Source organism: Malaclemys terrapin, chromosome 16 (assembly GCF_027887155.1).
Source record: "Malaclemys terrapin pileata isolate rMalTer1 chromosome 16, rMalTer1.hap1, whole genome shotgun sequence".
Lineage (NCBI taxonomy): Eukaryota > Metazoa > Chordata > Testudines > Emydidae > Malaclemys > Malaclemys terrapin.
The window spans coordinates 1868228-1891180 of NC_071520.1; the positions used below are offsets into that span (position 1 = coordinate 1868228).

At 54.8% G+C, this 22953-nt stretch overlaps 1 protein-coding gene across 1 annotated transcript in view; it reads right to left on the reverse strand.

Moving 5' to 3' along the window:
• The window catches only part of CABP7 (calcium binding protein 7), a 73993-nt gene extending 51468 nt beyond the window's left edge, over nt 1-22525 (reverse strand). The window contains exon 1 of the mRNA XM_054006017.1: nt 21878-22525. Coding sequence (XP_053861992.1) covers nt 21878-21986 — 109 coding nt within the window. The 5' untranslated portion in view covers nt 21987-22525. The remainder of the gene's footprint in view (nt 1-21877) is intronic.
• Nucleotides 22526-22953: the final 428 nt, after the last annotated feature.

A 22953-nucleotide genomic window follows, 5' to 3' on the forward strand; every position in this document is an offset into this window, starting at 1 on the left:
TGGAAACATCTTTGCACTGATTTGCGTGTGTGCTGTGAAATCGACATTTCCCGATAAAAGTCTGATCCTTCCAAGCCTCCTTATATGCCATGAAACCTGAGTTCGAAGAGCCTCTCTAAGGCTCCCAGTCCCTGTCAGTCATAGCCTCCGAGCTGCCCAGAGCAGCTTCCAGCTGCACCAGTCTAGCTGGCCCCTAGTGACCTGGGGGCTCCCTGTTAGCAGTACCGGCTGAGCCGCTGCCTACAGGCTAGGCGCATACAGGTTGAGCCCACACTCTGATTACAATGCAGGGTGCACACACAGCAAGTCTGGCCTTAGGCTGGAGGCTGCAACCTGGTTAAGTTCTGTTCTACTTAGAGGATACCAGTGGCTCCCACAGCCGTATGCATGTTACGTTCCACTGGCAGGCCTAGGCAACCTAGGCGTGTACTGTGCCAAGGGCCCAGTTTGTGGGGGTGGGAGTCAAGCTGAGCTTTGGTGTGCTGCCCAGGTTTAGCCCCACAGCCCCTCCATCACGGGGCACGGGGGCAAACATGGGGTCAAAATTAGCGCATAGCAGTTACAGCACTGCTTGGGTTTGGCCCTGCAGAGGGTGCAGGGCACCAAAATACATTATAAAACAATGCCAGTTTCTTCAGCCTCCCTCCTTGTTAACCCTTTTTTCGCTCCGGTCAACCTCCCAAGCACCTTTCTAGTTTTTGCCTCCTGGAGATGCTGGTTCAGTGGTCTTTACATCCCTTTCATTTGGTGCAGACTCTGCCCCCCAAAGCAAACCATGCAAAGAGGGGGATCAGGATAGCACAACAGAGCTGTATGCATGCATGGGTGTGTGTCGTATTAACCCTTTAAGCCACACTCTTGTCCCCTCTTTTGGCCCAGAACAATCTCAAACCAAGACCTATTCACACAGTGCAGCCAAGAGGATCTGAGCACCATCATTACCAGGAGGCATTGGAGACGGATCGGTCATGTGCTTAGGATGGAAACTGATTCCATCACCAGAGTAGCAATAATATGGACACCTGAAGCCAAGCGAAAACAAGGCCGCCCGAAAACAACACGGCGAAGAGCTGTGGAAGCCGAGCTGAGAAACCTGGGGCACAGCTGGGAACCATGGAAAGACTTGCCAGAAACAGACAGGAGCGGAGGAGCTTCGTCGCTGCCCTAAACGCCAGCGGCGTAATGGGAACATGATGATGATGATGTTGTCCCATCTGCACCAATGGTCTGCAAGAACCCAGGCTCATTTGTTTTCACCATAATGAAGAGCCCATTTGTACATGGGAATTTTGATCAATCAAAGAATTAAGGCCCCCTAATGTAAATTTATTTTGCAAAAAAAAGCTCTTTCTCCTTAAAGTCTCCAGGCCCCACTGCAAGCATTTCAATCCCGCAAAATGATTTATTCTGGGAGATCCCCATGGTAAATCAGTTGCTCACTCACTGCCTTCCAGATGTCATGTTTGTTCAGTCAAAACCAGTCTCTGTCTCTCCTCCTGGCACCCGTCTCCATGTGCTTGCTGAGCCGAGCAGTCACAGGGGAAGTCCCACATCCCTTGTCCATCCACGCAGTGTCTAACTCATCTGTGAGTGGTGGGTGGCAGAGATCCCCTTCCTCTCTCCTCTGCTGCTCTCATTGCTTGGGAGGGAATAATTGCAGCAGAGACCGGCTCATCTCCTGGGGAAGAGTCTTGTCCCCTCCAGCCATGTGGGGAGAATGGAGGGTTCCTGGAGGACATGAGATGTCTTGTGTGGGGCCACTAGGTTCCTGCAGTGATGGTGGAGTGTTAATTCCCACTGGTGTCCATCAGACAGTGGTGTCTGTCTCACTCTCCTGAGTGGATGAGCTCAGATCCATCAGTGATGACTTTGGGACCAGCTCCAGAGCAGAGCGGAGCCGTGAGCATGGGCATGTACCTGGCGCGGTTCACCCCTATTCCCAAGGCCTGGCCATTCTGCAGCATGAGGGAGACCCTGGCGCACGCCTACCTCGAGTGCGCCAGGTTGCAGCCCCTGTTCCGGCTCCTCCAGAACCTCTTGTTGGGGTTCTGGCTGCACTTTTCCCCACACCTGTTCATTTACGCACACCCTGTCCGTGGCCCCACCAAGTCGTGAGACCTCCTCGTCAACCTCCTCCTGGCTTTAGCCAAAGTTACCATCTACAATACCAGGGAGAGGATGTTGGACGAGGGGGTACTCTGCAACTGTGGGGCCTATTTCCTTACCTCCCTGGTCTCACGTCTCCGGGCAGAGTTCCACTGGGCAGCGTCCGCTGGCTCCCTCGACACCTCTGAGGAGCAGTGGGCGCTGTCCGGGGTTCTCTGCTCGGTGACCCCATCCGGCACCCTGATTTTGAACCTTTGACCGTCACTCCACTCCCTGTTTTTTCATTAGTTGTCCCAAGGATTTAGTTGGTTCCTGGGTCCAGTGGCCCTCCCGCTAGGCTGGGGGAGGGGCCTGTAGTAGTAGGCGGGTGAGCCCGCCCACTTCCCGGTTCGCCAATACCGGCCCTCCCGCTAGGCTGGGGGAGCACCTCCCAGTTGTTTCCAATAAGGGCTCAAGTAACACCAGCCCTCACTCTGCAATTAGGGTTACCACCTGTTAAATGCAAAACCCCCAGAACCCATCCCCCACCAAGGCAAGCCCACTGCAACCCCAACCACAAGGCAACTTCGCAACCCCGCCTTTAACAGCTACTTACAGGATCTAGCGAGAGAACACAGATAGCTAAGCCAGATACCATTGCACGGCTCCTCACTCCGTATGACCCAACCCCTCTTACACACACCTGCGCCGTGCGCTTGCAGACAACTGCTGTATTTTCAACAGGTGTGATCTGTTACTGCTTAAACTGCAGAAGTGGGAACACTGCAGCATCTTTAGCTGAAAAAAGAAACTTTTACCATGAGCTATCCCAGTGTATTGGGAGAACAATGCAAATCTTTAGCCCCATGTAAAAAAACCCGGCAGACTGAGATTAAATTATTTTTCTGGCAACTGGCTAGTTTTTTTATGTATTTGCCAGGCCAGTCAAAAAGCAGCCAGATGGTAACCCAATCTGCAATATCCAAAGAATCCAGCTTGACATACCAGATCCCAGGCCCGTGGGGGAAGGGTGGGGAGAGCGGGGCCCCGCGCGCTGCTCATGGGGATAATCCCAACAATACAAAGAACAGAAACGTGCCTATCTCATGTATGCAAGGCAAGTAGACAGACACCTCCATGTTGACATCAAACAGCAAGTTCTTTACTGTTTTTATGTCAGATAAGCTTAAAACATGATGAACTTGTCACTGTGGAGTTATAGTGCCTGAGATAATGGGGTGACAGCAAGTCCTCATATTCTGTATATGGGGATCTTTCAGTCACGTGCACAGGTACACACTCCCATAGGTGCCAACGCTGTGGGTGCTGGAGCATGGGAAAAAAATCGTGGGCCCTCAGCACCCACCAGCCACTGCGGATCAGCCGCTTGATGGTGGACGGGAGGAGCATGGAAAGGGGCAGGGTTGGAAGAGGTGGGGCAGGGCCTCAGGGAAGGGGGTGGAGTGGGGGCAGAGTAAGGGCGGGATCTTGGGGGAAGGGGTGGTGTGGGGGCGGGGCCTTGTGACAGAGCGGGGTGGAGCACCCACCTGGAAAGAAGAAAGTTGGTGCCTGTGTACACTACAGTAGGGATCTCACAAACATACGTATACGCCCCACTATGGGGGCTCTCTTTCACACTCTTTCTTTCTCCCACGGGTGTGTGTGTCTGTCACACATAGTCCTTCTTTTTAAACAATCTACATCCATTCACTCTGACTCTGTAATCTCTGTACCCCAACTCATCCTTTATCAGACTGATTTCCCGCATTTTCTCCTGTTTGCATCCCTCATTCCTTCCTCTCTCTCCCTTCCCATGTCTCTCATGTTCCATCTCCTGCTTTCTCTTTCCCTCCATTCCCTTGTCAGTCATTTCCCCATTTCCGTACTCCCCCTTTCCTGTCCCTCCATTTCTCCCTCCACTCTGTCTTCTTTATAGCCCACCATTCCTCTCTCCACCCTCCTCTCTTCCTAACACTCCCACCATTCCCCTCTGTCTTTCCCTCTCCTTTCTCCATCCCTTCTTTCTCTGTCTTTGCTCCCTGCCCGCCTCTGGGGGAATGTGCTTGTGATATCTGGCCTGACCTCCGTAAGAGCCAACGGCTTGGTGCTGTGTCCCGCTGTCAGACTGGGAGAGCTGTACTTGAAAAGAGCTAATCAGCTTGAGCTTCTGAGCGGCTCCCCCTCAAGTGCACAGGGCAGGCTGGCCCAGCTTGCCACACTTTCACATTGTAAAGACACCAACCACATGGGAGAGTCTGTGGCGGGAGGGGTGACAGGAGGGGTGGGTAGTAGAGATTCCCTTTCCTTCCTCATTGTGTTGACACCCTCCTCCAGTGCAACTAATGTCTTAGTCTGTGAATCGTCTATGATGAGGAGCTGTCTCTGGCTGCAGTGTAGTATTGCTCTTCCAAGGTGCGCAGATGGCAGTAAGATGCAAGCACATGGCAGAGTTCTGTGTACATATCACCTTTCAAGGGCGTTAGCGTTAAAATTCAGACTCTGAATTGCCAGTGTCTGGTTTTTGACCAGAAAGTCCAGTCGAAAAGGGGACCTGGCAGTGTCCGGTCAGCACATCCATCCTGCCTGGCCCCTGAGCTCCTGGCTGGCGAGAAGAGAGCAAGCTCTGAGCATGCCAGCAAGGCTGCAGGAAGGAAGGGGGCAGCCCGCTACCTGTGGGGCACAGATGTTGGGAGAGGGGCTGTTTGGAAAGCAGACCCTGGTCCCACTCCATTTGCCTGGAACTGGCTGCAGAGGGGCCCAGGCTTGGCGCATTGTGTGGGGCCGCTTCCCCTAAAGGGCTGGGCTGGGTTGCCAATCTTGGCTCCATACATGACGCGATCACCACCCAGGTAGGAGATTGGCCGTCCCTGAGAACTCGGCACCTGCTCACTCCAGGTGGCAGAAATTGGCAGGCTCGGGGCCTTTACAGCCAGTCCGCCTGAGCCGCAGCTGAGGTAGCCCGGGAACCGGGGCCTCAAGAGCCCCTCACCGTGGGATGTGGAGGAACCAGGAACAGAGGCTCATTAAACCCCTTGGGAGAAGCGGGGAGACCCCAGAATCAATATTTCTGTGTAAGTTTTCTGGAGCCAGCCAGGGAGAGTGGGTTGCAGCTGCCAGGGGGTGGCTACAAACTATGGGGCAAGTTCCCCAGGTGGAAGCAAGCAGCTCCCTCCTCCCAGTTCCACGGACCCAGATGAGCAGGGGATGCCTGGGCATGTTTGGGACTGTCCCTTATCTCAGTCCTGGGGGCCTGGAGCAGCTGGTGTGGGGGAGCTGGGAGTCAGGACTCCTGGGTTCTCTCCCTGGCTCTGGGAGGGGAGTGGGAGCCAGTGGGTTAGAGCAGGGGGGCTGGGATTCAGGGCTCCTGAGCTCCATTCCTGGCTTAGAGAGGAGAATGGTGTTTTGTGCTTAGAGTGGGGCGGGGGGAGCTGGAAGCCAGGACTACTGGGTTTTATCCCTGGGCCCTGGCTCTGGGATGGGAGTGAGGGCTGGAAGCTAGGACTCCTGGGTTCTATTCCCAGCTGCTCCACAGACTTCTTGTGTGACTTGAGTGAGTAGCTTATGGAGAGAGCCTCCCTCCCTGCATCTAACTGGTGGGGTGGGGAGAGTATGGTGGTCCCCAAGCTGGGCGCAGGGTGTGGGGGACAGAGAGGAGTGAGCGGAGGGTGGGATCTTGGGGGAGGGAGCAGGGGGCGGGGCCTCAGGGGAGGGGGCAGAGCAGGGGTGTCCAGTTTTCAGAAATTGGAAAGTTGGCAACTTTAATTCAGAGTTAAGGTTGCTCTGCCATAACAACACAGAATCACACTCAAATAACCTCAACAACCTTAACTCTGCCCCTGCAGTAGGGTGACAATGCAGTGCAACATTCTCAGATTGATTTGGAAGCTATTGCCTAATGTTAGATTCCCCTGGGGTTTAAGGAGGCCTGTGGGCTCAGCTTGCTGTCTGTAAAGGAGAGAAGACAGGAGAGAGATGGGGAAATAGTTTACTTGATTTATACCTGAGCTGCCCAGGTCTTGCTCATGAACATCTGGCCTGGGAGCGTGCTTGACACTGTTTGCTGTTGGCAAATAGCAGTATCATAATGGACATGACCAAAGTCTGTGATTAATAACATGTAAGGTGGGGGAGGAATGGCCTTATAATTCAGTTCTACCTTGCTGTACAGCTCAGCCAGGAACTTGCCTGCTTAAACCTGGTGCTGAGGGAATACCTTTAATAATGCAAGACACCTGAAAAAATGATGTAACTGTCTGTGATTGAATTAAGAACACACAACGCTTGAACTCCTACCTCTCGAAAGTGGAGCAGAGCACCTCCAGACTGCTCGGAAATGAAAAGTGCTTTCCCCGCTGTGTGTGGTGACTTGGATGTGTGCATAAAAGGTGAATCTGCACTGGAGTGCCTTTTCATGTAGGTTTGTTACAGCCCAATTCCTGCTCTAGTATTACAACCGCTTTGCTTACTCTTCCTAAAGACTGTTGAGAGAGAGAGAGATCTTTCTTCCTTTTTCTGGCAAGGTGGCTGCAGCCTTTGGCTCGTTTGCCTGGAAGAGACCTGCTCCTCCAGGGAGTTCTCAGACTGTTCTGATGTCCAACCAGCTGGTCAGTCACCCAGCTTCTGATGGGGAAGTTACTTGGCAAAGGATGGTGGATCTGCTGGAACAAGTGGCTGGTCTGGAGACTGATGTGGGATGATGAGAGTTCATGAGCCTTGTTCCTGTGGTATCTGGGGCACTGGGCCACAGAGAAGAAAGTACTTAGAGTGGGAAAAGTAGCTTGGGAACTGTGCTAGAGGGTAGATCCATTAGCCTCTGCATGGATCACATCCTCTGCCATTCCTAACCGCATAACTTCTCCATGGCAACTCTACGCATTGCGTACCTAGCAAGGCAGCGTTACGTACGGGTTTAACATACCCTGCTTCTTTCAATGCAATTCAGCAGCTGGAGACAAGGAAGAGAAGCCAGCATGACAGCTGCCATCTTGGCTGACATACCTGGGATTGGACTAGGACTCTCTAGACCGGGGGGGCAAACTTTTTGGCCCGAGGGCCTCATAGGGGTTGCAAAACTGTATGGAGCGCTGGGTACGGAAGTCTGTGCCTCCCCAAACAGCCTGACCCCCGTCCCCTAGCCACCCCGTCCCACATCCCACCCCCTGACTGCCCCCCTCAGAACTCCCAACCCATCCAACCCCCCCTGCTCCTTGTCCCCTGACCGCACCCTCCCGGGACCCCCTGCCCCTAACCACCCCCTGGGCCCCCACCCCCTATTCAACCCCCCCCTGCTTCCTGACTGCTCTGACCCCTATCCACACCCCCGTCCCTGTCAGGCCCCCTGGGACTCCCATGCCTATCCAACCCCTGCACCCATTCCCCGTCCCCTGACCGCCCCCCCCCCAGAACCTCCACCCCATCCAACTGCCCCCTGCTCCCTGTCCCCTGACTGACCCCCGGGATGCCCCGCTCCCTGCCCCCTTACCATGTCAGAGCCAGCCATGCCACCGCACTGCCCGGCGGAAGCGGCGGGCCAGAGCACTGGCAGCGTGGCGTGCTGAGGCTTTGGGGGAGGGGGGAAAGCAGGGGAGGGGTCGGGGTCTAGCCTCCCCGGCCAGGAGCTCAGGGGTCGGGCAGGATGGTCCGGCGGGCTGTAGTTTGCCCACCTCTGCTCTAGAGCTAAACACATGAGCTGCTACAGATTGAACGAAAGAGCCACATCTCCGCAGCTGCTGACTGAGACACTCATAACCTCTGCAGATCAGCACAGGGGGCGACCTGTAATACACCCACCAGTAGGTTACATGAGCACCATGTGAGCAGCCAGTTCTCCATAGACCAGCAGTAAGAGCTGCATGGATCACGGTTTGGAATCCCCTATTCGAGGCCGGCTGCTTTATGGGCTCAGCGGCCCCCCTTTTTAGTCCACGGGGACGGACAGTCGTTATAAAGCTGTGTGCTTCAGGGCATAAACCAGCTTCTAACTAACGGGTCAGGAGGGGCCTTCCTTGAGGGGCAGGCGATGGCATAACTACCTTCCTCGGAAGCAGCTGGTAACAGCCAGTGTTGGGGCCAGGAGCCTGCTCCGGTCTCTTCGATGGCAGCTCCTGTGTCTGAGGCAGTATTTTAGTGGCCTGGTATCTGGTGTTTGGCCAGGAAGGGTGCCGTGCCTTTGATATGGGGATATTCTCGGGTCTCCCTTAGGGTACATGGCAACTGGGGAAAAGCCCCCCCAGACAGCTCGACAATTGCTTTCCCTGGGGGATTTTAGATGCCTGCTGAGCTGGCAGACAGAATGAGGAAATTGGAAGGATTAAGGTCATTCAAAATATATTTAAGGGCAGTTTGAAGCTGAGGAGCTGTGGGATGTTTGGGGGATCTTGATTTGACACGAGATGGGGCTTTTCCATTTTGGGGAGCGGAATCATGTAGTTCAGTAGATAATCATTGCTACTGATATTACAGCAGCCCTTAGGGGCCACATGTAGGATCAGGGCCACGCTGTGCCGGGCGCTGCACATACCCCTGGTAAGAGACAATCCCTGCCTGAAGAGCTTGTAGTCTCCATATACAAGACAGACAAAGTGTGGGAGGGAAAGGAGAGGTGCTAGGACTTGCCCGAGTTCATGTGGTAGAGGAAAGAATAGAATCCTGGGCTCTTGATTCCTAGTTTAGGGCTCTATGCACTAGACTGTACGACCTCCAGCAGAAAAGATAGCATGGTGATAGGACATTGTGCCTGCAGCCCATAGCATTCCCGGATCCTTGTTTGGTTGGCAGGGGGGCACCGGAGATAGAACATTGTGCTAATGATTTAGTGCTGAGAGAGGTTCAGATGTGACAAGGTAATAATCTAGTCTTACCTAACAGGCCCTAGGACTTCCCTGACTGAATTCCGGGTTGAAGAAGAGCAGATCTCAGAAAAACAGCCCATCTGGATTTAAAAATTGCCAGTGATGGAGAATCTGCCACATCTTTGGGTGAATTGTTCCAATGGTTTATTACCCTCACTGTCAAAAATGGTGCTTATTTCAAGGCTGAATTTTGTCTAGCTTCAGTGCCCAACCATTGGATCTTTTGAGTGCTAGACTGAAGAGGCCTCTGTTATCAAATGTCTGTTTCTACAAAGGATTTTTTTTTCTAGAGCAGGAGGCAGATTGGGAGCCTCCTAGATGGAGAGGTGGGAGCTGACCCTGTGGAGCTCAGTGGTCACTACAGTAATTTTCAGGACATTTGTATGGAGCATTGTTTAATAGTTTGCTGGGAATTGGGAGGCTCTTTGCTCCAGGCTGAGCAGGGAGTAAACAGGGAGGTTTAGGTGAAGAAGGGGATGGGTTCAATACTGGAAGGGAAAGGTGGAATCATCAATATTTGCTTAGGACTAAAGGACAAGAGACTGCTGCATCCTGAAGTGGGGTTTCCTTTCTCTGTGACATCACAATGTGTTGTCCTGGAAACAGTGATCTCACAAAGCCGCATTATGACATCACTGCTGGATCAAGCAGTAGGAGCGGAAAGAGAGAGGGAAATTAAAAGAAAGGGAGAGGCAGAGAGAAGAGTGAACAAATGTGAGCAGAGGCCAATCTGCCATGAAGCAAGAGGTAGGAGAGAGAGAGGCACAAGACAGGGACATGCGGATAAGAGAGAAAAGTGAATTAGTGAAAGAGACTGTTCATGGGAGTGCATGAGAGAGACACTTGTGCAAGCAGCCGCTGCTTGGGTGATTAGCGGGGGATTGTTAGAGTCCATCTACACTGCAATAAAAGACCTGTGACAGGACCACGGCTGGCCTGGCTCAGCTGACTCGGGCTCTGGCAGTGGGGTTATAAAATTGCCGTGTAGACGTTTGGGCTCAGGGACTCCACGAGGGGAGAGGGTTCCGGAGCCCGAACATCTGCACTGCTATGTTTTGACCCGCAGCCAGAGCCCCTGAGCCTGTCAGCTGAGCCCGGCTCGGGGCCGTGGTGCCCTGGGGTTCTTATCGCAGTGTGGATGTACAATGAAAGGCTGGGCCAGGAACAGGATCTGTCTGAAGTGAGTGTTTATGAGTGAGGGAAAAGCCATTCATCACCTGAGGTTCACACCTGACCCCTTCAATGCCTCTGGTTCCCCTTAACCCACCTCTGCAGCCATTCCTGGCCCCTCCTTCCCTTCGCGGGGTGTTCCACATCCTCTTTCTTGAACCTCCAGGGGGGCGAGGGAGGTGGGAACAGCTAAGCTCTCACCATTGGCATGTCTCTGACGGAACGGATGGGAGAAGCAGGTCAGAGTGATTGGGCCCTCTGCTCCAGGGTGGGATACAGATGGCAGTAAAATCTGATTCTCCTCCCACAAGAGCTAGTGATGGGCAGGGCCGGCTTTAGGCTGATTCCCCCGATTCCCCTGAATCAGACCTCGCGCCCAGTGGTGAGCTGGAGCTGGTTCCCAAGCTCCGGCAGCTGTCCGCCCCGCCCCCAGCCCGAGCTCACCTCCCCCTCCTCCCCTGAACGCTCCACCCCCCTTCTCCTCCCCCTCCCCTGCTTCCCACGAATCAGATGTTCATGCGGGAAGCCTGGAAACAAGCAGCGGCAGGTAAGCTGGGGTGGGGGTGGGGGGCACGAGGAGGGCTCCAGGGAGGCGCAGCCCAGTCCGGCTCCAGTCGAGCGGCTCCGGCCTGGCCCCGGCCGAGCGGCTCCGGCCCCGCAGCATCTGCAATTCTGTTTCTTCTGGGACAGGGACAGTGGTAATTAGTGACCAAAAGGCCCCTTTAAAGCAAAGGATCATTTACCTAGAACAAGAGCACTCTAGAGAGAACAGACCTTAAACACAAACCAGCCTCAAGGCACTGCCTGCTGTTCCCTACGGCGTCTCTCTCTCTTTGTACCAGCCTGCCTAGCTAGCAACTTCTGGAGTGCCGCAGCCCCCCCCCCAACTTCTAGGAACCAAAATGCTCTTTTAATTGTGTGCAGCCCTTTGATCTGATAGGTCCCAGCACTGCAAAACCACGTGTTGGAGACAAGATGCAGGATCTTTCAAGCTAGCACCTGGACCCCATCGTCTTCCTAATGTGCACCTAAATGTTCTTAGCTGGCAAGCCACTGAGTTACTTCCCTGGTTGTTAGAATCATAGGGTTAGAAGGGACCACAAGGACCATCTGTTCTCCCCACAGTCCTGGTAGAAGGTGGATCAGACTCACACAGGAAAGCTTTATAACCCACTATAAAATAGATTCCCTTTGCTGACCTGGTCACACACAGTGTTCATAAAACGATTGCAGATTATTACATCTCGGCTCCACTTCTGTCACAACTGGCATCTGGCACCACCAGCCCAGGTGTGTTAGCAGTCGCATTCCCCTCAGCTACACAGCCAGATGGGGACGGTAAGATCACAATGGCCAGTGGCCTTAGTTCCTAAGCAGGAGACGGGAGTGTCACTAGCCCTTTAAGAGGGAAGAGGCCAATGCACCTGTGACTGGTCAGCTGACTCCCCAGTTAGGTTTAAAAGAGAACACCTGGGCTTGGCTACAGAAGGAGGAGATGTTGAAGAGGTGCTAGGGACAGGCAGTAGCAGGAAAGAACTGGTGAGAGTTGTTTGGGAGAGCACTACAGGAGACTTGCTAGAGACAGCTGAACTGCAGCGGAGCAGCTGGGGAGTGCTGCCCAAACCTGGGGACCCGATGAGCAGCAGGCTGGGGCTGTGGCACAAGGGGCAGCTCCAGCGCCATCAGGGGAAGCAGAGCTCAGCAGCAAGAGAGTGGGTTTGGGAGGGATGTGCCCTGAGCAGGGGTAGGACTCCCTGCCTGGGGAGTGGGACACTGGGGAGCTCTCCTGGGGACACCTGACTGGGGGCTGTGGAGACTGGTTGCTCTCAGGTTGGGGGTTTGGATAGTGGGGGCCCTGCATCAGGAATGGGAACACAATGCTGCTGTTGACGTGGGGGTCTGGAGGTAGTGCCCCTGCAGAGACAATGGAAAAGTAGTTGTACCGTTGTATGTTTATGGTGGGTGTTTCAAGAATGGCTTTGCTACAAAGGTTTGGGGAACTACTGCCCTGGTGTACCTGAACAGATTATGCACGGAGAAGGGACTTTGTAATGGACAATGAGAGATTGTTCCTTTCATGGGGAAATTGAGACAGGCAGACTTGTTGGTCTGCCACTGGAGTGTGTGCAAAGGAGGCTGCCTACAGGTAGCAAGCTCTTTCCTGGGAAGAATGGAAATAACAGTGGGAGCCAATGGGAGTCCTGGTGGGGTGGAGCTAAAAAGCAGGTGGTGTCCCAAGTTGGCACCAAAAACCAAGGGGTTGCTTTGGACAATTTGATGATAGAGGTCATTTTCCCCAAGGTTACATGCAGTCACTGTGCTGTGCACTGCTCCAAAGGGCAGGTTTTTAAAGATAAGCCTGGTCTTAGCTAACTCAGGGCATCGATGGCAGGGTGAGGATTGGAACTCTAACCCACGCCGGCGCATGCCACATCCTAGCTCCGTCAACAGCGGCCAGGCAGCCAGCACTAGCCCCACCCTCTTGCTCTCCACCTCTGCTCTGGGCTCCATTAGGCTCAGCTTTCACCCTCCCTCCGGCTGGATGGTACCTGACTTCCTAAGCACCCCATTGAGCTCAGTGGGTCTCCTCATGGGGGGAGGGGCTCCATGGAGACAGCAAGGGGACCTGAATCCGGGCCCTAGGCGGTGAGTTGCCAAGGGGCCTGTGCAGCACTGAGTCTAGCAGTGTCACCACTGAAATGCTTGTTGTTAATAACGAATCATGAAGAACGCTGGAGGCCCTGCTCTGGGACAGCAGCTCCCGTTAGCCTCTGTGGGTGCTAGCAATGTCAGTGAGTGAATACAGCCCCAGGGGCTACTAGCCCCTAGTCACACTGCCTCAGCTGTGTGCAGGTGTTTCTCCTGCTCTCTCCTTAGCAATTCCCAGGGCTGGGCCCAGCAATTGCTGGGGGGAGAGGGGAGAGAAAGAGAGAGACACCGTCCACATTGGTAGCCTGAACCTTCAGAAGTGGGACCTACCTTTAGGTTTGAAATGTTGGCTTTGACCCCTGTGTGCCTCAATTCCCCCATCTGAAATATGGCACTAATACTTCCCCACCTCCCTGGGGGTTATGAGGATTAATTAGCTGATGTCTGTAAGTAACTTGAAGATGCCAAGTGTAATGATCTGAGCTTCATTAAAATGATTGATCATTTCCTTTGTGCTGCTGGTGTGCCTGGCACTTCGACATAAGAGAAGGCACCGTCTCTGTCACTGATTTGTACTGTGTGTCCTGGCCCCTCTGCCTCTATGCCTGCTCCTAACTCATCCATATGCAACAGTTTGCGGATGCCAAGGAGCTGAGGCCTAATTGAATTGATCCTGCTGATGTATTTATATCAACAAATGGCTGCTACAAAACACAAAGTCAAACAGCGAGACCAGGCAGGCGGGAGTGTCCATGAACCTGGATTATCTGCTTCTTCCCCGTGTGCTATGGTGGTGAGGGCTGTATAAGAACTAGACTAGAATAGAAATTCTACTTGGTTACCCTCCAGCGGAGTTGGAAAACATCTGGCAAAGGGAAATCACCACAGTACAGATCTTTGTTCCCCTGCTAGTGGCTGGACACATAGTGTTATCGGTGTCTTCTACTGCCACCAAGTCACTGGGCCTGCACCTTTAGCTCTAGCAGTAGAGGTTCATACTTTTGATTGAGAGGTCCTAGGTTCAGGTCCCTCAGGTGACGCCTTCAGGGGGTCATTGTCAGAAGTGCCCCGTGCTGGGATTTGGACCTGTAACTCTCAGGACAAGATTCCCTAGCCAGGGAGAGTGTTTAATCCAGGGGTGGGCAAACTTTTTGGCCTGAGGGCCACATCTGGGAATAGAAATTGTATGGCAGCCCACAAATGCTCCCAAAATTGGGGTTTGGATGTGGGAGGGGCTGAGGGCTGTGGTTGGGGGTGCAAGCTCTGGGGTGAGGCCAGAAATGATGAGTTCAGGGTATGGGAGGGGGCTCTGGTCTGGGGAGTGGGGTGCAGGGGAGGTGAGGGCTCTGACTGGGGGTGTGGGCTCTGTGGTGGGACTGGGATCAGGGGTTTGGGGTGCAGGAAGGTGCTCTAGGCTAGGACCAAGGGGTTTGGAGGGCAGGAGGGGGATCAGGGCTGCAGCAGGGCAGGCTGCAACCAATGGGAGCTGCAGAGGCTGTGCTTGGGTTGCAGAGCGGAGGCCCCTGGCTGCCCCTATGCATAGGAGGTGGAGCGGGGCCATGCTGCTGCTTTTGGGAGCAACATGGAGTGGCCCCTGACCCTGCTCCTTGGCTGGAGTGTGGCAAGTCCCAGACCCCGCTCCCCAATGGGAGCTCAAGGGCTCGATTAAAATGGCTGGTGGGCCAGATCCGGCCCATGGGCTGTAGCTTGCCCACCCTTGGAATCCCTGCTAACTCAGGAGCCATGTGGTGAGTCTGATTTAAACACAAATGTTGTCCTTCATAGCATGGTTCCAAGGAGCTGATGTGTTGTGCCAAGGGGCCTCTCAGTGGCCGGAATGTCCTAATTGCTGTGAGAACCCTGCCCTGAGCAGCCCATTGTCTTCTGCGCTGGCACCTTCTCTCCTTGCAGAGCCTGAGGATGTCCTGCCACCCCTGAGCTAAGGAGCAAGTCCCCCCAAAGAAAGGGGTGTCCTACCCAAACACTGAGAGATTGCCGTGCAGATGCGAGCATGTCTAGGCAGAGGAATACCAGGGAGTTGGTAATGTTCCCCACTCCTCCAGCTCAGGGCACCCCAGTAGCCACCACCAAGCTGTTGTCTGATAAATGCCTACGCCTTCCAATACCCTGGCATTTAGTTCACTTAGGAACATAGCCAGGTCTACCTAGTTCTGTTTTCTCTCTCCATCAGTGGCCAGCACAATGTGTTTCAGCAGAAGGTGTAAGAACCCAGTAGTAGCAGGTATGGGATAATCTGACCCCATATTAGATTTGACCCTGGTCTGTAATAGTCACAGATCAGCTTAAGCCCTGAAGCACCAGGTTTTATCTTTCTTCCACAATTGTTATAATTAGTTAGGATAACTTTGCATATTCTCACTGTCCATATACATGCCCAATCCCTTTTTGACTCATGCTATAAATTCTTGGCCTTGACTGTTTCCAGTGGCAGTGAGTTCCACAATCTGAATATGCATTGTGTGAAAATTGCTTGGTTTTGACCCCCATCCCCATCTCATTGTTTGTCCCCTTGTTCTTGTGTTAGGAAACAGAAAGAACAAACACACCAAATCTCCCTTCTCTAGCCAGGTTTCAGAGTAGCAGCCATGTTAGTCTGTATCCGCAAAAAGAACAGGAGTACTTGTGCCACCTTAGAGTAACAAATTTATTAGAGCATAAGCTTTCATGGGCTACTGCATCCGAAGAAGTGGGCTGTAGCCCACGAAAGCTTATGCTCAAATAAATGTTAGTCTCTAAGGTGCCACAAGTACTCCTGTTCTTCTTCAGCCAGTCACTATTACATAGACTCTGGTCCCCCTTATTCCTCTCCTGTCTAAAGGAAATGATTTCAGTCTTACAATCTCTTCTAAGATAAATACTCTGATCTGGGACCCCTTTAGGAGGAGGAATTTAATCAGTGCCCTGGTGTGAGCTGGCCGGGGTGGCTCCTTTCATTGCTGATTTAAAAGAAGGAAAGGTGATGTGAGGGGCAGCGCTGTCTAGTAGGTTGAGCACGGGGCTGGGTGGAGCTAGATGCCCAAAGCACCAGCGGTTCCATTCCTGGTTCTGCCAATGGCCTGCTGGGTGACCTTGAGCAAGTCACTTCATATCCTGTGCCTCAGTTTCCCCATCTGTAACACAGGGATAACACTTGCTGCCCTCACAGGGGAGGCCTGGCTTATGATTCCGCCAGGATATGGAAATGGGGGATTAGGTTTGCGAAGCCAACCAGGGGCTTTAGAGACACAACCCCCATGACAAGGACTAGGAGCTGATGGCTAGTCAGAAAGCTTGCCCGTAAAACGCATTGGGCTGTGCGAGGTGGGGCAGCACTGGGGTAGTCATGGAATTCGGCCATAAAGAAAGATTGGGGACAGCAAAGGAAGGGCTCTAAGGTAGGTGACTTTTGGATCTGTGAAGCCACGTTCCTGCCTGGATGGGCTGGTTTGAAAGCTCTCTGCCCAGTGCAGGGCTCCAGAGAGGGGCACAGGTGGGGAAGGGAGGCTGTACTGAAAGAGGGGTAGAGCAGGGAATGTGAGGCATAGGTCATACCTGAAGGGAGAGGGTCAATCAGGGACTGCATGCAGGAGGGGTAGAGGGCATGGGACCAGGAAGTGAGATTCTATTGCATATGGGAGGGCTTAGACAGGACAGCTGCTCTGAAGCAATGGTTCAGCCTCACCTTGGCTGCTGCATTCAGCCTGGTCCCTCCACTCCAGAAGGATGAGCAGAGAAGACGCTGCAGTGGAAATGTTCAGAGGTGTCTGGGATGGGGGTGGGTGGGGGATATGTCTGAGGAGACAAGGCTGGTTAGGGGGGAAAGGCAGAGAGGGGGAAGAGACAGGACAGAGGGCCAGATAATGAGGGATGGCGGTGACATGGCTGGCTGAGAGCATCTGGCCACCCCCTCCCCTGGGGACAGTGAAAAGGAAATGTATGTGTTTCACAAAAATGTGACTGACCTGGGGCAGGATGGGAGACTGCCTCAGGGTTAGGCATTAATCTATGCAGAGACACTGTGAATGCTGTTAACTCCTCCAAATTACAGTAGCAGCTAGAGACCTTAGCCATGATCCAGGCCCCATTGTGCTCGGCACTGTGCAGTTAGATCCATTCCTTGCCCTGGAGAAGTTACAGTCCAAATAGAGAAGAGACAGGGAGCATCCCAAGGTCCAAGGAGGCTAAGTGACTTATCCAAGGTCATGCAGGGGGTCAGTGGCAGAGATGAGAATTGTGTCCAGATCTCCTGAGTCCCAGCTGGGAGCCTTAACTATGGGATTGTCCTTCCTTGCAGTCTAATTTTGAGACCATGCACCAAACTGTTCCTCATAGAAGCCCACTGGCTTCAGCAGGCTTCTAGCACGGAGGCATTTGACCCCAGTGGTTCAGCTGCTGTATTCCTGGGTTGTTGGGCTCCTGCTCCATTTAAAGAGGGAGATTGGAAGTGAAAGGAGCAGAGATGGAGCGGAGAGAAAGAAATGGGGGTGAGCAGGAAGCAAGAATCAAAGGCAGAGTGTGAGCTTAGGAGCGGCAAGGAGGAACAGGAGAAGCAGCCTGGATAGCATATGGCTCCCATGCTAACGTAGAGTGCAGGCTCTCTTCAGAGTGAAACACAGGTTTCTACAAAACCCAAATCGCACTAGAACATGAACCCAGGTTAAGGTGACACAGAAAGACCCAGGCTTCCCAAGCACCAGGGAACCTCACCATTTTCTGCAAAGATCACGAACCCCTAAACTCCACATCTAGTATTCGCCATCTACTTCTGTGCAGGTGAGGCCAGGCTGGGGGCGCAGCAAAGAATGCACATCAGCACAGCATAACGAGATGGGTTATGGGGGCTTCGCATCAGGCATTGAACAGCCCTGGAGACTCGACACCATACGGATGGAGCCATCAGCCGGTTGGACTGCATGGACCATCGGTCTGGTCCAGTACAGCGGAGAGATGGGACATTGCTCTAGAGGGTCCAAATGGTCTGTGCCAAGCAGTTCTATGTTCCTCAAGTCCCATGATTCAGGGAAGGAATGGGCAAGTTGTACCATATCCACAAAAGAGCAGGGGGAGACTTTAGAAGGTGGAGGGGAGGATCATATTCATGAGGGAAAAGAGAGAGAGGGCTCTGAAGTTCCTGGCACTCCAGCTCCTGACGTGCCTATGGTGATCCAGCCGCTCAGGAATCCTCCAATGCCAAGCTTGCCAGCAGCCTGGTAGGGACAGAGCAGGGAACAAGCTTCATGGGTGTCACCTGCCCCATTGCTTCCCTGAGTGAAATCAAACAGCCCGGAGGAACCTTGCTATTGGTTGGGATGGTTTCGCCTTTAGGGTCTGCCTATGCTGCATGTGCAGGCATCCCCGAGTTAGCTTGCTAAAAATAACAGTGTAGCCCTGGTGTGGCAGGCGCTGGCATGGGTGAGGTGCCCAAGTATGTACCTAGGGTCGCAGGTGGGATTGTACTGGGCAGCTCGGCTGTGCTGCTGCCTGTGCCATCCTGGCTACACTGCTGGTTTTTAGAGAGCTAGCTGGGATGTGCCAGCCCATGCTGCAGTAGCTGCAGTGTGGCCATCCTCCATGCAGGTTGCAGACCTGGCCAGCGCATGGCAATTTGTTCTGTGACAACACTTGTGGTTTTGAGATGTGCCTGTTCCACATGGGAATGAAACTAAAACCTAACCAATGTTTTTGCGAAGCGGGTTTGTGTTGAAACATCTCTTCTGCACTTGAAAAGCACTGGCTGTCCATTCTGCCTGCTCTCTTCCTCTCTCTGAACAGAGGTGAGCAGAGCATCTCTGGGCTACAGATAGCTTCCTATCCAAATCTACCTTGAGACCAGGATGCCTGGGGAATGCTGTGGCCATATGTCCGTGAAAAGATCGTTCTGACCAGCCCTAGGATTTAGCACCGGGGAGAGTACCTGGGGGAAGGGGGGGGGCTCTCCAGCCACAGGACAGAGAATAGCAGGGCCATCTTCTCTGCACCCAACCTCACCCCTGTGCCTCAAGCCTACCCTGCCCACTTCTGGGGTACCTCAGTCTCTGTGATCCTATTGGTACTTGGCCCCTCTGCTCAATCTGTCTGCAAGGAGCTGGGGATGTTTCTGCCTGGTGCACACCTGTTCACCAGGCATTAAACTGAGATCCCCCCAACTCATTGCACATAAGACATCCAAAGGGGACGTTTCAATATCAGCTGTGTGGGCATAGCAGGGTTTACAGGGGCAGAAGCACCACTTCCTGCCAGGCATTTCTGGGCAGGTTGGGTTCAAGCAGCAGGGGGGAGGGTGGTTTGCCTGCAAACTAGCCCTTGGCAGAGGTGGTGAAGGAGGTGCCAGCTGGGGGGGTGTGAGTAGGAATGGGATGGAGAAAGCTTTATAGGGCCCCTACGCTCGGTGCTTGCTCCCTCCTGTGTCTGCTTTGGAAATCGGAAGAAGAGAATCCCTGTTGGAATTAACAGTGGGAGAGCAACGGAAAACACAGCCACTGCGACCCAGCTGTTCTCGTGACAGGAAAGCAAGAGTCGCTCACGTTGTATCCTGACATGTTGTGATAGGAAAGCAACAGTCATGTTGCATTGTGATGGGAAAGCAAGAGTTGCTCACATTACATTGTGCTAGGACAGCCCCAGGCGGTCCTGTCATATTATACTAGTTAAAGAAAAGCAAAAACCACTCTCATCATATCCTGACAGGATAGAAGAGCAGGAGCTGTTCATGTCATACGATAGGAAAGTAACAGTCACTCAGCTTATGTTGTGATTATAACAACAGCTTGTCAGTGTACTAGTGTGACAATGTTACACAAACACAGCTCACTGTGCTTGTGGGGTTATAGAAAAGCAACACATAAGCAACAGTTACTCATGTCTTATTCTGATACTTTATATCACAATGTATTTCTATCAGGGGGTAGCCGTGTTAGTCTGTATCCACAATAACAACAAGGAGTCTGGTGGCACCTTAAAGGCTAACAGATTTATTTGGGCATAAGCTTTCTTCATCTCAAGAAGTGAGGTTTTTACCCACGAAAGCTTATGCCCAAATAAATCTGTTAGTCTTTAAGGTGCCACCAGACTCCTTGTTGTTGTGATATAAAAGCACGAGTTGTGAGAAAGCAACAGCCATTTATAATTATACTGTGACGGTATTCTACAAAACCAAGCCACGGGGGTCAGAGGCAGGAGCGCCACCGGCTTTTCTGCTGCCCTAGGCAGCGGAAGGACCCGCCGCCGAAATACTGCCGCGGTCGCTGCCCCCCAAATTGTAGTGCCCTAGGCGACTGCCTAGGTCGCCTAATGGGTTGCGCCGGCCCTGGTCAGAGGGTGAGAGAAAGGTAAAAGCTGCTTATGACATAGTGGGATTGGGAAAAAAAAGGCAAGACATACCCCTGTCCTAAGATTGTGACACAATGTGCTAAGACAGCGCCAATCACCCCTGCTGTACAATTGTGATATACTGTGCTAGGCCTGCAACAATGGCTAATGACCTATGAGCGTGACCCACATGACAATTGCCCAGGCCCTGTGAGTGTGATCTATGTGGTGCTGCAACCACAATGATTGCCTGTGCCCTGTGAGTGAGACCCACGCCACGCTGCAACCACAATGATTGTTTGTGCCCTGGAGTGTGATCCACGCTGTACTGGGACAGTGAGGATCGGCCGTGCCCTGTGAGTGTGACCCACGCCGTACTGGGACAGTGAGGATCGGCCGTGCCCTGTGAGTGTGACCCACGCCGTACTGGGACAGTGAGGATCGGCCGTGCCCTGTGAGTGTGACCCACGCCGTACTGGGACAGTGAGGATCGGCCGTGCCCTGTGAGTGAGACCCACGCCGTACTGGGACAGTGAGGATCGGCCGTGCCCTGTGAGTGAGACCCACGCCGTACTGGGACAGTGAGGATCGGCCGTGCCCTGTGAGTGTGACCCACGCCGTACTGGGACAGTGAGGATCGGCCGTGCCCTGTGAGTGAGACCCATGCTGTGCTGGGAAATAGGGTGACCAGACAGCAAATGTGAAAAATCAGGACGGGGGAGGGGGATAATAGGAGCCTATATAAGAAAAAGACCCAAAATCGGGACTGTCCCTATAAAATCGGGACATTTAGTCACCCTACTGGAACAGCAACAATTGCCCAGGCCCCGGGAGTGTGACCCAGGCCGCGCTGGGACAGCGCGGACCGACCGTGCCCTGTCACGGTGCCATTGTAGCAGCGGATCGATCGCTTGTTGCATGCGGCGCCCCACACCGAGCGCCCGGCTCCCCCGCCCCTCCCGGTTTGCGCCTCCTGCCTTGACAGCGCTCGCCCCGCACTGCCCGCAGCCGGGCGCATGGGGAGCGTGGCGGGGCTGCTTGGCGGGCGTGAGCCCGCACGGATCGAGCGGAATGCCAATGGCGGTGGCTGGCAGCCGGCGCCCGGGGCTGCAGGGCTCCCCTGCCCGCCGCGTGCCGCGGCTCGTCCCGCTTCCGCACTGGCACGGGGACAGCGGCTCCCGGCCTCTCCGGGCCCGCGCAGCGCGCCCAGCAGGGAGGCGGCTGGGTGGGGGGATCAAGTTGGAACCGCAGAGCAGCCCTGGGGCGGGGGGTGATTCCCCGGCCCCTGAGCAGTCCTCCCCCCGCCCATGATGGGAGGTCCCCTCTGCTCTAGCGCTTGGCCCCCGCCCGTTGCTCCCCTTTCCTCCGCACCGGGGCTGCCCCCCCCCCGCCAGCCCTCTGGCGCTGGGGCGCTAATTCCTGGCACATTTCTCTGCCCCCCTGCTCCTCCTCCGCCGCGGGCACGTCCCTCCGCCCCCGCCTGCTGGGCAGCTCGCTTGGCTCGCCCCACGGCCCATCCACGCCGGCCCCGAGTGGGACCCCCCAGCAGCCATCAATGCCCCGGAGCCCCGGCCGCGCTCCGCAGGGCTGGCTCTGAGATCGCAGCGGACACGTCCCGGCCCCAGCCACTGACCGCTGCCAAACTCCGGCCGCGACTCGCTCCCAGGAAACAGGTGCTCCCCTCCCCCACCCTGTGCGGCTGCCGGGCGAAGTAACCCCGCAAAGGGAGGGAGCCCCGAGCTGCAGCCCCCGCAGCCCCTCTGCAGATCGCCGTACCGGGCTCCCCGCAGCCCCGCCGCCCCGCGGTCACTCACCCTCCAGCTCGTCCTCGGGGATCTCGACGGGGTGCTGCTCCGCGAGGATGTTGGGGACGGTGTAGATGCCCCGGTACATGAGCGCCGCGGTCACTGGGTGGAACGGCATGGTGGGAGCGGCCCGGATCCCCCGCTGGACCCCCGGCTCTCATCCGAGGCGCCCTGCAGGGGCCGGAGCGTGGGACCGGAGAGAGGGCTCCCCCCGCACCCGCCGGCCCGCGAGTCCTCCTGCCCCTCTCCGGCAAAGGCTGTGGCTGGCGAGCGGCTCCGGGCTGGCGGCGGGGGAGATGACAGCCTCGCTGACCGCCCTGCGCCCCTCCACACACACGGCTCGGGTCCCCCCGCCAAACCACGGGGCAAAATGGTCCCGCAGGCGGCTCGTTCCAGTCAAACCCAGCTCCCCATCCCGGCAGCCCCGGCCTCCGCTGCTCCCCGCGGCTCTCAGGCAGGCAGCAGGACACAGCTGGGCATCCTCCCTAGTGTTTCACCCTGGGAGTCTCAGGAGCAAGGATCCCATCTAGCCCCTGCCCAGAGGCCTCTGGGGGGCTGACATAGCTTCGGGCCAGGTGCCGCAGGGGGGGCAGCATGGGCTGCCCCCACCCCTCCGTGCGCTAAGTTTCCCCAGCAGGAGTTCAGCCCTAGACTTGCTCTGGCAATCTCTCTCTCCAGTCTGTGCGGTGCCTGCCTCTGGCTGGCTCACGGCGCGCACATGCTCCCCCCACCGCCAAGCAAGTGAACATCTGAGCGGCCACCGCGAAACAAAGCACCGAAACCACCTGCAGGAAGCGGGAGGAAGGCCAGGGTGCACTGGCCTCTCATACCAGGCTTAGGCGGACCCCATCCCTGGAGAGGTCACTAGCTAGTGCTCCCTGGCCTTGGCTTCCTAGACTCTGTTCAGCGCAGTTCCCACAAGGTCTAGGTGCCCTCTTGCCCTGGGTCGGACCAGGCTGCCTGAGTCTGTCTTTAAACCTGGCTCCCTTTGCACGTCTCTGCAGCTGGAACAGACAGGGGCTTTCTTGTGCCATGAGGCGTCGCACCAGACGGTCTCTAGAGCCTGTCGTTGGTTGCCCGGAGCC